Source organism: Hypomesus nipponensis, chromosome 28 (genome assembly GCF_054491055.1).
Source record: "Hypomesus nipponensis isolate SF chromosome 28, ASM5449105v1, whole genome shotgun sequence".
NCBI lineage: Eukaryota > Metazoa > Chordata > Actinopteri > Osmeriformes > Osmeridae > Hypomesus > Hypomesus nipponensis.
The window spans coordinates 2,568,324-2,581,987 of record NC_140388.1 but is presented as its reverse complement, the minus strand read 5'-3'; the positions used below and the strand labels follow the sequence as shown (position 1 = coordinate 2,581,987).

Here is a 13,664-nt window from a genome sequence, read left to right as displayed (position 1 = left end):
TAGCAAGCATTAGCAACATTTGTATTGGTTGTAGGTAGGTGTACGTAGTTAAATATCAGCTAATATTCAACTGTAAAGTAGGCTATACACCTCTTTTAATACAGGGCTGCCAACTCTCACGCATTGGCCGTGAGACACACGCATGTCAACCAATTTACACGCTCTCACGTCAAAACCTTGTATTTCTCAGGCAAAGCCAACCAAGTAGTTCTGCTAACGTTGTAAACAGTAATGGACGAGGCGCAGGCACACGGATGCGCGATCACCCATGAAAGCTCGTCTCGGGGCTATTTATCTACAGTATAAGTTTAGCCAGCTTGCAAATACTGAGGATTGCCTACCGAAGTAGAGTTAGCCTATGTTATTAGCGATGCTAGCTAACGTTAGTTTGCTAGCTGTAGAACATTTCACTGGGTCTTGCAGGGCTGCTTGATTTACGAAAATATTTTTGAAACGTTATGTTCTACTAGCCATTTGCCTACTTGAGCAAGTCACAGTATTTCAAAGCTAATTTAATCATTTGGTCTCAATCTAGAGCCCTGCGTGGAGAAGCTGAATTGTCCCTAGAGCAAGCTAGCCAAGCTACTGTTGCTATCCAAACTTCACTGAATGTTCTGGAAATGAAAAACGTTTCTTTTGACAGAAAGTTTAGCCTGTGACATTGAAGACAGCGACGCACCACACAAGCTTCCCAGCTAACACATGACGTTGCGGCAACGTTGCCAGTAGGTGCTCAGTTGGTAACCCGCGACGTTACCTTCTGGCAACGTCGTGGCAACGTTGTGGCAACGTTATAAAGGGAATGTTGTCAGTTGGTCCCATGGACAACGTTGCTACGACGTCGTACCTTGGTCGGCTGGTTACGTTATTTTTAGACCTGTGGGCAAGGTTGCCGCGACGTCGTCCCTTGGTCGGCTGGTAACGTCATTTTTAGGTCCATGGGCAACGTTGCCGCGACGTCGTACCTTGGTCGGCTGGTAACGTCATTTTTAGGTCCGTGGGCAACGTTGCCGCGACGTCGTACCTTGGTCGGCTGGTAACGTTATTTTTAGGTCCGTGGGCAACGTTGCCGCGACGTCGTACCTTGGTCGGCTGGTAACGTCATTCTTAGGTCCGTGGGCAACGTTGCCGCGACGTTGTACCTTGGTCGGCTGGTTACGTTATTTTTTGGTCCCATGGACAACGTTGCGGCAACGTTGTACCTTGGTCGGCTGGTAACGTCATTTTTAGGTCCGTGGGCAACGTTGCCACGACATTGTACCTTGGTCGGTTGGATACATTCATTTTGGTACCATGGGTTAAGTTGCCGTTAAGTCGCTCTTTGGTCGCAGGACAACGGATCTCGAGTGCAGTGGTTATCATGGAGAGATCACACTGGATTGCTCTCAGTTCTGACACTTTTGTAATTTAGCCATAGTCTACATGAATTTCAATCACACAATATTAAATGTTGCACCCAGCACGTATAAATGTAGACAATGTATGTAATTCATGTGCAGCTCAGCCCCAGCATGGTCATATGCAGGAACATACCTTTAATAAATAAAAGACAGAATTTTGAATATAATTCTTATATTCTTAGCCTTAGGCCTATATTAAAATATAAGTATTTCATCCTTTACATGTACAAAAGCAATCAATGTGTGATGTGTAACATGATTAAGCAAACATTCTTTGTCCAGCACACCAAAGCTGTATGACACACAATGCAAATCTGAGCTGCAATAATTTTGTAATACAAAATTGTTAAATGTGACCAAAAGGCAAGCGATTCTCAAGTTGTATTTCCAAAGACATGAGTCATCACAGAATATTACAATTCTTCCTTAGCAAACCTAGGTTTGCTCAGTCTGCCCCTGAGCAACGACTTTGCGCATGCCCATTTCAACGCATCTCTGAAACTGGGATTTCAGAGAAGAGTTTGCAACTGAACGCATGGATTTCAACTGGAAATTAGCTACTTCAAAGGTGAGTTTCTTTACAGAAATAGATTTAAATATATAAACATATTTTCTGAAATCGGATGGAGGATGCTATTACGTATAGGTTTGAAATTTAGGCTATTAAGCCTGGTTATCTGTTTCAGATTAACATTGTTTACGTTAGGATTTTGCTAGCTACTACTAGCTAGTAGTAAAGCTAGTATAATGTACTGTAGAGTTACGCTAAACCCTCCAGAAAGTTAAATACTGAAAATACATACAAAGTTTAGCGTCTCACAAATCGCCCACAAAAGAATCAGTAAAAATAAACGTTCAGAACTAGAAAAAACCTTGTCCGAAAATAGTTTATTTAGCCCTGGAAGATTGTGGAGATAGCGCATGGCTGATCACGTTTTGATCAGTCGGCACAGCAATGGCGTCTATAAAAGTATCATGATTCATGTCACTAATTCTTCCAATTTGTACATGCCATCTGTTTTTGGATAAGTTTATTCGTTTTAACCTTAAGATGCGTGAGTTTTTCCGACGCTTCCACGAGTGAGTTTTTTCCAAAACGGCAGCTAGGTAGCTTTTATTAGCTTCCGTATAGCAACCTAGCATAATACTCGTAGCAATGCTCCGACCTGCTAGTGTTACTTGTTAGCCTACTAATTGTAAATTTTGAAGCCATACTATAGCGTTTGTCACATTGTTTGTCTATCGGAAAATAGTCGGTTGTAATGTTCAGAATCACACATGTGCGACGCTACGCTGTGTGGGGCCCTGCTTTCGAACGATCACACATGTGCGATGCTGATCCTTTTATATTTATATCAAAATGCTAATACTATGTACTTAAACTACATTCCACTTTCATTTCTGTACAGAGTATCCTACCACCGTCACACGGCCTAGCACTGTGTCCCTGGGAAATTATGGTAAAGTAATGAATGACCGTTTTTAACAGTGACGATAATTGTATGAACCATGGCAACCCTAAAGGCTATGTTTTGAAGCAAAAGCATGACTTAAAACTTTTGCATCACCGGTGTCAACTCTGGTCTGGTAGAGGAGAACCCATATGGGGTCCAGGAAAACAGCTGGCAGCCAGGCAAGTGCAAATATAAGACACTCAAAGCTTTTCAATAGCATTGCCAACTCATTGTAAGGCATACTTAAGTTGTTCTGATCGTGGCAGGGGGATACATATTTGTCAAAACAACAAATGTTGTCTTACAAATGCTTTGTATACAGCCATTCAAGGTAACATGTGTTATTTACATCAATGTTACAGCTAATCTAGAAGAACCACAGTGTATGCCAATCATGTTAACTCTTGCAAACTTGTTTTACTTGTCTTTACTGACAGACACATTACAGGTTATGTTCCTGAAGATGGAGACATTGGAGGAGAACCAGCGAGAGGCTCTCCTATTCAGGCGACGACAGGGCAAACATGCTGAAGAGGTGCCAGTGATGGACCTACAGGTGGCCCAAACACAGGCTGAACTCCAAGACCTTGAGGAGCGCCTTAAGGTGCTGGAGTTCCGAAAGAGTGGTAGGTGTTTTGAGATGTTGTGAACTATGGCTTATACGCAGCGTTCAAAGTTCAAACTGGTGCTAACAATAAGTTCATGACTTGTAATTGCAGATGCTGTGATGAAGTGGAAGACGGGACTAGGAGAGAAGGCTGTGGAGCTCCTTACAGCGTAGACACTCAAACACGCCCCGGCAGCCCATTCAAAACAAGCCAGGTGAATAAATGATGATGGCAGCTTCCCAATCCGACCTTTCACATGGCTATGTGACCAAAAACTAGAATCCCATAATATTTTTTTGATGATGTATATTATTCTAGATGTGATTTTTTTATGACTTGTATAGCCCCTTTCATATGTGCAATTATGTTGATAGGACACTAACTTATTTTGTGCTTCATTGTCAGGGCCAACAGACAGGACCTGTAGCGGGGACTGGCAGAAGATGTTCATTCACTGTTTCATTCACTGTATTCACTGGCACTTTGTTTGAAATAAAATGATTGAATGTTACATGGAAATGCTGCCTTGTTTATGATTAGCTTGAGTTAGGCAACACACCACACAAACATAGTCCTCCTGAAGTTGGCTATGTAGCTTATTATACAAGAACAAGTAGCATTTGGGGCAAATGAGGTCTGCATATGAACCGCCCCAATATAGCAAAAGAACTGAGAAATATAGGTTAGTAATTAACGTCGCAGTTACGGACTGGCAACGTCGGAAAATAACGTTGCCACGACGTTGCGGTTACGGACTGGCAACGTCACAAAACAACGTTGCAAGGAGGTCGCGGTTACCGACTGGCAACGTCGGAAAATAACGTTACCACGACGTCGCGGTTACAGACTGGCAACGTCGGAAAGTTACGTTGCTAGGAGGTTGCGGTTACGGACTGGCAACGTCGGAAAATAACGTTGCCACAACGTTGCGGTTACGGACTGGCAACGTCACAAAACAACGTTGCAAGGAGGTCGCGGTTACCAACTGGCAACGTCGGAAAATAACGTTGCGACGACGTCGCGGTTACAGACTGGCAACGTTGGAAAGTTACGTTGCTAGGAGGTTGCGGTTACGGACTGGCAACGTCGGAAAATAACGTTGCCACGACGTTGCGGTTACGGACTGGCAACGTCACAAGATGACGTTGCGGCAACCTACTGGCGCCCCACAGATGCACGGTCCCGCAACGTCGCCAAAGACGTTGCGGCAACGTATGTTTGGTCAACGAGTGACGTTGCGGCAACGTAAGGGCAACGTAACTGTGTTAGCTGGGTTGAGTTTAAATAAATTATTTAATGTGACATTACTAACTGTACAACTGCTTAAATGCATGATACTGCCAGGACACCAAGGCACGATACTAGTACTTACTGTGCAACAGTCTGTCCAGCCTAGCACATCTGTGCACGTCATATCTACTGCGTCGTCTCAGTTACACTCTCAGGGCTTGGAAATACTGTGATTTGCTAAACAAACAGCTGCAAGACCCAGTGAAATGTTATATACTGCTAGAAAACTAACATTAGCTAGCATCACTAACGACATTGGCTAACTCAACTTCGGTAGGCTACTGAGTATTTGCAAGCTGGCCAGTGCAAGTAACATGGCTTTTTAGTTTTAACTTGTCCAGTGGGACAAGTTTCTCTTCCATTTGCCCTACAAAAAAAATCCACTTTATTAGCTCTAGTAGTAGTAGTAGAAGACATCATGCTAGCTATGGGCTAGCAATGGGCTAATTTGCCAGTCCCACCTGTAAAATACCCCCAAGATCATCCCTAATTAAATATTTTCCCCAACGTTGTAAACACATTTTCGATTAGATGTCCCACGTTTTGATGGTACTAGCAGAGCCCATATTAGACATTCTCTGGTACTAGCCTCAGGGCTGCCAACTTTTCCAAAAACCTTGGCTGTAGATTTGGTAGAACCCCCCCCCCCCCCCCCCCTCCTTCATTTGTTACTGTGTACAACGTTAGCGTTGTAAATGCGACCCGACCCCCGGATAAGCGGCAGATGACGACGACGTTAGCTTGGTTACTTGTTTGGCATTGCCTTTTCAGCATGCGATATACAAAGTGTGGCGTGAGAAATGGTTGAAATGCACGGCGAAACCATGAGAGTTGGCGGCTCTGTAGCCTAGTGTTTAATTCTAATAGATTTCAATGGTCTCAAAGCAGGCTTTGGTCTGTCGTCTCCCCAACGTGACGTCATGCAAAACATTTTGGGGGAAACAAGAATCATTGCAAAAAGTAGCTATTTTTTTGTATAATATTACGTTTTGTGACACCCAACAACATCAAATACAATGGATAACAGTTTAAATGTTTATTACCACTACCAAATAGCGCAAATTTGTTGGAGAAATAAACCTGCCATATGGACTTTAAGGAACAGTGTGAAATACCCCCAAAACCCGGTCAATCACCCCTTTTAGGCTAACTTAACATGATTAAGTCGGGAGAGGTATGCAGCTGACATGAGTTAACATTAGCTACATAGCTTTAGGTGGCCTGGCTGGTTATCACATCAAAATCTGGCAAGCAACTGAAACACCCTGAAACATTACAGTATGGTACATACAGTATAGCTAATACTAAATCTTTGTGTAATGGGGGGGAAGAGATTTCTGAAGAGTTTTGGTACAGAGGCAGATGCAAAGGTTAGGTAGCTAGCTTTTCTAGCCTTACGGCTTACCTTTTTTTATGTTTTCTTTAGTGCTGTCATTTTAACGCGTTATTAACGCCGGATAAAAGCGGATAAAAAACGGTTGGATAAAAGCGTCTGCTAAAATGAATAAATGTTAACGCAAACCCAAATTAACGGCATCAATTTTTTTATGGCGCGATTAACGCTCTTTTTGGCCTAGCAAACTTTGTAGTTTTTTTCACATGCTGTTGCAACAACTACCGACGTTAGAAAAACTACAACACCACACCGGATCTAGCTTGACCGGAAACAAAACAACAGGCACACCACACACACTTGTTTGGCTTGCGAGCCGGCTAAAGAGTAGTAGCAGAGCCCGTTTACGGATATTAGACATTCTCTGGTAGTAGGCTAACGTTACGTTTTGAGTGGATGGCGAGAGCGAGACGCTGAAATGGATGCCAATAAGATTCTGAATGGAAAGTTTACTTTTAAAAAGTTGCCAAATGGTTCCATTGACAAGACCAAAGTGATCTGTGTGTTTTGTCGTTGTAAACTGAGCTATCATCGCAGCAAGTCCAGTCTGAAATACCACTTGATGGCCAAGCACACAGCTGATGCAAATTCTCCCCTCGTCAAAGCCAGGCGATTGCAATGTTGTTTAAAAAAATAAATAATAATTGCACGAAGCAATCCGAACCACTTTTCCATGTTGATAAGAGCATTCAAATTTGAAAAAAGAATGGGACAAAAAGAAATCAAGGGACATTGAGAATAGATAAAAATGCGATTAATTGTGATTAATCGCGAGTTAACTATGACATGAATGCGATTAATCGCGATTAAATATTTTAATCGTTTGACAGCACTAGTTTTCTTTCTAAATGCCAGTAAAAGTTTGATGTAGGCCTAGTCCCAGTCGTCTCAGTGAGCATCTCTTTTCACAAGCAGTATGTTTTCTTTTGTACATCATTGTAAACTTTTTGTGGTTCAGGTAAACAAATATAATTATAGCTGATTTGGCCAACATCTTCCAACAGCCACTGTTTCACATATCTTCCTCATTCACTTTTGGGGTTATTACATCCAATAACAGTAATGATATTAACAAATAAATTAAACAATGTACAGACAATTTAGTGATATTCCCGCATTTGTGGTCTTGACCTGTCTTGAAATAAAATCCTGAGTCCTCTTTGTCCGAGACAAGACCGAGTAAAAATTAGGTAGATTCCGAGACAGACACCTTCAAAATGTGGTCTTGAGACCAAGACCGGTCTTGAGTACTACAACACTCAGACTGGGTGAGTGTGTAAGCAATCATGACAGTTATTTCTCTAATAATGATAAGAACCTCTGTGTGTGTGTACAAATTAGAATGGGTTTAATTTCCCATGCTCATCTCAATAACCGGGCACTCTGCAAAGCTCATATTCTGCATACGTCCTCTTTATAATCCGGAGTGCAGTAGACGTTGTTTGGATAAGCATTTCGACATTAAATAATTTTTCTTCCACTTGATCCTCACTTTGAGCTCAGATTATGAGCAGACACTACTGCAAGGACGTAAATAGCTTCTAGTTTTGTACTTAAACATACCTACCTGAATCTGTGTATAAGCTATCTTCTACTAGGAACCACAAAACCCATGTGAGTGTGTGTACTGAGAGTATTCTGTATAAACAGATGCAGGACCAGACACTGGGATTCTGCGGAGTTCTAGATTACGTTCTCGAAGAGTTGCATGGAGTTCATGATGTTCTCGTCCTGAGAGACAGAAAGGAAAATGTGTTTGAGAGAGAAATAGCAAGAACAATTGTATGACAGTAGGGGCTGTACTATGGAGGGGAGAGGGGGAAGGGTACTCTAGGGCGAGGGACTATATGGAAGAGTAGGGGAGACCAGAGAAGAATGTAAGGGAGACGGTGGGTGTGATTAACTTCTAACATTGTAAGGTTAGGTGGAGGGATGAAAGGAAATGACCTTCTGGCAAGTTTCTATGAACTCCTCAATGGTCACCACACCATCTCTGTTTCTGTCCATTTTCTGATGGTGGGAAGGAGGGAAAGGAAGAGGAAAGAAACGTAGTTTCAAAGAGTTTCTCAATCAGAACATGAAGATGCAGATAGTACTGTATATCAGAGTATTAATGCACACCTTCACGTGTTTCTGTACATGTGAATGTTAGTGTGTGTCTGTGTGTAAACCTGAAAGAACTTGTCCACATGCTCAGACGGAGCCTCATCCCGGACGCTGGGGTAAGTGTATCGACCCATCATGTCATAGATTGACTTCATAATCGCCAGCATCTCCTAACAGAGCAGGGGAAGGAGGGTGGGAGGAAAAGGTGGAGAACTGAGTCCTTAATCTGGGATACATTCTAGCCCACTAGTCTTCCTCCTTGGTAATGTGTTCTAGCCTACCTCCTTGGTGATGTATCCATCCTTGTTAATGTCGTACAGGTTGAAAGCCCAGTTCAACTTCTCAATGACTGAGCCCCTCAGCAACACAGACAAGCCAATCACAAAGTCCTCAAAGCGGATTGAGCCGTTCCTGTCCATGTCAAACGCATTAAAAAGGAAGTGAGCATAGGTGGTGGCATCTGGAGAGAGAAAGGTTAGGGTTAGGGTCTTTCCTTGATTTAATTTACTTCACGCCAGAACTTCTGTGTGTGCGTACAGTGTGTGAGTTTGTAAGAGGTGGATAGCAGAGAGAGGGAGAGACAGAGTTAAAGAGAGAGAGTGCGTGTAAAAGAGAAACAGAGAGGGAGGGAGGGAGAGTGTGTGTGAGAAACATAGTTAGATTTCTGTCTTAACTTCTAACCTCCTTGGGGAAAGAATTGAGAATAGATGGTCTTGAAAGTCTCCTCATCAACCAAGCCACTAGGACACTCCTGCCAATCAGAAAGACCCAAAGTATGGAGAGAGGAACCAAATGGAGGAGAAGTAGGGGAAGATAGATATTTTATGGGATAAAAATAGTAGCATTAATGTGATAGCATGTGGTAAATGTGATCATGCCAGTTAACCCTCCAGTCCTCCAGCCCCAAACATACATTCTTGAACCCTCTGTAAAGAGACTGCAGCTCCTTCTTGGTGAACTTGGTCTGCGTCTGCAGCTGGTCCAGCCCCTCCGGCTGGTGACGCACTGTGGACAACTCTAGATCACTGTCAGTGCTGTCTGCAAAAGGGAGACAGGGGGAGAAGGAGAGACATACAAGAGAGAGTGGAGAGAAATGGGGTAGAAAGTGATGCACAAAGAAAGAGGGATTAAAAATGGGTTAGGAAGGGATGCACAAAGAAAAGGGAGGGATTATCGAATGAGTCAAACTAAAAGATAGGTGGTCAAGTGTAATAGAGCAGTGTAGAGAGAGTAGGGGTTAGAGGGAGAGAGAAATCAGGGGATATATATAGTGAGAGAGAGCAGGGGAGAGACAGTAGGCAAAAGAGTTAGAGAGAAGGTGAGGGGTAGAGAGAAAACGGGAGAGAAAGCAGACTAGAGAAGTAGAGAGCAGCAGAAAGGTAATAGAGAGAGAGCAGGCGAGAGAGACAGCAGAGGGTATAGAGGTAGACAGGAGGAAATACATTCCTTTAGCGTTTTTCATTTAATGTGTAATATTTTCAGGATTGGTATATAACAAATAGCTAGATTGGAGGTGCCATGGTAGAGTGAGTACCATGTGGAATGAGGCCCACATGCAGCAGCTGGGGTTCGTTTCTGGCTCAAGCCATTTCTGCATGGCTTCCCCTCTCTCACTACCATACATTTTCCTGACTAACTGTCACAGTCCAAAAATCAAATATCAATCTATATACACACACATATATATATATATATATATATATATATATATATATATATATATATAATTATTATTTATTTATTAGGTAGCCAGATTAGTTCAAGTTCATATTGCAATCCTTCCCATAAAGATGTTAACCTGCTCATCATTATAAAGTAGGAATGATCCACTCCTAGAGAAAGCACTTTGTGGGGAGTAAAAACCTTCAACCACATTAAGGGATGGTTCTTCTAGCAAGACAATAACTTTTAATGAGGACATGCTCACCATCTTCACACAGACAGTGGAGAGAGTAAGAAAGGAATAAAATAAGAAAAGAAAGAGATTCAGGGAGATATCATAGAGATGCAGAGAGTATAGAGAAGGAAGGTATGAATACAAAGAGAGGGGAGGATGAATGATGGAAAGAGGGAGGGGATGAAAACCAAGAGGTAGAGAGGGTGTGAAAAGAACATAGAAAGGAAGTCAGAGATACACATCTACACGTTACAGCACAGTGTCGTTGAAGTGACTGACACTTATAAGAGAAGCAGGATTGAACAGTAAAGAAATAGCATGTTGAAGTCATGTAGACTTCGTCCTGAATACTCCTAACCAAAACACTCTCATTTAATACTCCTCATACGTACTCTTACTGAAGACTCTTTTTATACACTTCAACTGAACTTCTCACTTGCATCTAATTAAAACTCCTACTGAACACCCCCTTAACACTCCTACTGAAGACTCTTCCTATACATTCATAGTGAACACTTTCATTCTATACACTCCTACTTAACACTACTGAACACTCCTCCAGTCCTCCTATACACTCCCCCTAGATAATCCGACAGAACATACCTACAGAACACTCCATTTCAACCCTCTGACTTAATATTCCTTCTGAACAAAGCCTTCTGAACTCTCCATCCCCTCACCCGTCTCTGTGATGTCAATGAGGCCCAGCAGGTGCATCAGTTTCAGGAACATGAAGACCAGACAGACGATGCCCACTGTCTGCAGTCCTTCCGTCTCCCACCTCACACTCATCTTCTCCTCCTCCGTCTGGGTCTCCCCTTCACTCAGCCTCAAACCGGTCTATACACTTCCTTTACCACTCCCTTACCACTCCTCTACACCTTCTCTACCACTCCTCTACACCTTTACACTTATATCACTCCTCTACCACTTCTCAACATCTCCTCTACCACTTCTCTACAACTGTTCTACCACTCTGCTACACTTTTGCCTCTCCTCTACACCTTTACACCATCTCTACCACTCCTCTTTACCTCCTTTACACCTCCTGTAACACTATCACTCCTTTTCTACCTCTCTTCCTTTGCTTTTTCTCTCTGCCTCCTTTTTAAATACTCTTTCAGTTCTCTCAGTCAGTTTTTAGCTCTCTCTGTTGTTTCTCTCCCTACTGTCTTGTGTCCCAGTCCAAGCAGAAATGGAGTGGAAACTGATTCCTCTACTAAATGACTGAACATCTACATTCTCACACGATCATTACATATCACAATAATCTCTCCAAACACCTCCCTCCGTTCACTTAGCCTTCCTTCTCCCTCCCTCTACGTCTTTCTAATTCTTTACTCATATCCCTCCCTCCCCCTCCCTTCTACCTCCCTATGGAGTGTCAGTATTACAGAAGATAGATCCAAGATAACTGACTTTCTGCTCCATAGGTTACATCTTGTATAGATATAGATTGCATCCTAGATCAAGGATTACAACCTGTTTCAAACATTACATACTGTATCAAGGATAACATCCTTTATCAAATATTACATCCTGTATCAGAGATGACATCCTGTATTAGGGATTATATGTCTCTCCATTTCTCTTTCTCCCTGGACAGAGGTATTATGTGGTATTGAACTGATCTGCCATTAAAGTGGAGGTAACACCAGAGCAGGCGTCCCCAATCCTCAGATGCCTCTGTGATCCAGTTCCTGTCTGATTGCTCCCCTGCCTCCCCTCAGTTCATTACCACAGAATGAAGCCAGCACTCAACGGACAGCATGCCACTGAAGCAGCGCTACACAGTCATGCAGTATGACAGTAATACCTCTGATAGATCCCCTGGGCTCTGTCACACTTCTAAACTCATCTCTTGACTTCAACATTCCTAAAACATAAGAGATGTAGATAGACATCAGGACGACATCCTTAGATCTACACACGGACACCCTCGCTCACACACATGCACATCAATACAAAGACGCTCGGAGACAGGCAGTTCTGGCCAATACATGGCCAATTTAGGAAATGCAGTTCTGGAGAATGCATGCACAGACAAAGCAGTCCTGTACGACGCATTTTCAAGGAGGCACAAATCTTTTGAATCAAATACAACTGTTTAATCAAAGCTTAAAGCATGGTTCACAAACAGGGGGGCATTGAGCGGAGATAGCTGGCAGAGTGTACAGAGCAAAAGACAGGAGATCTTTGATGCACAAACTGTGTGTAATGACAGAATTAACCAAGGATCAACCGTGCTAGAAACAAACTGTCCATGTTATCTAGTTGAGCTACCTACAGGGTTCGTACAGATACTGTATAATGAAATTTAAGGAAGAAAATAAGAAAATTCCTCTCAAAGACGATGCTCTCAAACTGATACATGCATTTGTTACGTCCCGATTGGACTACTGCAATGTCTTGTTCTCTGGCCTCCCAATTACCTACCTAAAACTTTTACAGCGGGTGCAAAATGCTGCGGCTAGACTATTGACTAGAAAAAGAAAGTTTGATCACATAACATCTACTCTTGTCTCTTTCCACTGGCTCCCCCAGAGCTGATTTCAAAGTTCTACTACTAACTTACAAATCTCTGCATGGATTGGCACCACTGTACCTCTCCAGTCTCCTTGCACCCTATTGCCCCGCAATGACACTTAGATCTCAAGATGCCGGCTATCATGGTGGTCCCCAAAATTAAGAAAAAAACAGCTGGAAGCAGGGCGTTCTCATATAGAGCACCTTTTCTCTGGAACAAATTACTTGTCTCAATTAAGGAGGCAGATACTGTTTCAACATTTAAAATTAGGTTAAAAACTTTCTTGTTTAGTCAATTCTACGATTGTTAGGGGTAAGCATGTGTGTATGTACTTTACATGTAAACCTTGGGTGTGTGTTTGTTACATGTGTGTATCACATGTAATTTTTAATTGTAATTATAGCTTATATGTTCACATTGCCCCATCTAGATGTTACATGTAGATGTTACAAATAAAGTAAACCTGTTACTGTATATTGTTACTGTTATAGTTTCTGTTACTAGTTGGAGATAACGGGGGACAGGTTGTTTTCATCCTTATTCGTATAAGTATAACTTATTTTAGAGTTCTTTCCCCTGGAACAGATTTCATGTTCCAACCGAGGGAGGCTGTCGCTGTCTTAGTGTGTGGGGCTGCATCAAATACCCCTTTTTGCTCTGTTAAATTGCTGCACTAGTCCACACTTAACCAGTGGGGATCAAATTCTATAATGACTGTAACTGTTAGCTGCTCCTGGCATTCTCTAATCCCTGCTCTCCCCTCTCTGTCCCCCCCACACACACACGCATCCCCTGTGGTGTGGGGGGGTTTGAGCTGTCAGCACCTGCCTGGTCGTCGGTCAGCCAGTGCTGGACCTGGTCGTCAACCGGAAACCAGTCTCCATGACGGCCAACAGCGAGTCTCCCGGTTCTGTCCTACATCTATAAAGTTGAACAATGGATTTTGGTGTTTCAAAACCCATTGACACTGTATGACTATGTTTAGCCTG

The 13,664-nt window shown here is 42.7% G+C and overlaps 1 protein-coding gene and 1 long non-coding RNA gene across 4 annotated transcripts; one reads left to right on the top strand and one right to left on the bottom strand.

The window, feature by feature from the left end:
- Positions 1 to 1,123: 1,123 nt before the first annotated feature.
- LOC146219486 (uncharacterized) lies at positions 1,124 to 3,969 on the top strand. Of its 3 annotated transcripts, none has more exons than XR_014751026.1 (4): positions 1,124 to 1,968; positions 2,810 to 3,480; positions 3,574 to 3,676; positions 3,868 to 3,969. It is a non-coding gene; the product is annotated as an uncharacterized LOC146219486 (long non-coding RNA). The 3 variants fall into 3 exon arrangements; XR_014751025.1 differs by lacking the exon at positions 1,124 to 1,968 and adding an exon at positions 1,999 to 2,480; XR_014751024.1 differs by lacking the exon at positions 1,124 to 1,968 and having other exon boundaries at positions 2,047 to 3,480.
- A 3,859-nt stretch (positions 3,970 to 7,828) lies between these two features.
- On the bottom strand, positions 7,829 to 10,922 carry LOC146219485 (calsenilin-like). The gene is made up of 7 exons (XM_084694687.1): positions 10,829 to 10,922; positions 9,165 to 9,289; positions 8,933 to 9,002; positions 8,533 to 8,711; positions 8,317 to 8,421; positions 8,093 to 8,155; positions 7,829 to 7,876 (listed from the first exon to the last, which is right to left on the bottom strand). The coding sequence occupies exons 1-7, from the start codon at positions 10,878 to 10,880 to the stop codon at positions 7,829 to 7,831; spliced, it is 642 nt and encodes a 213-aa protein (XP_084550813.1). The 5' UTR covers positions 10,881 to 10,922.
- Positions 10,923 to 13,664: the final 2,742 nt, after the last annotated feature.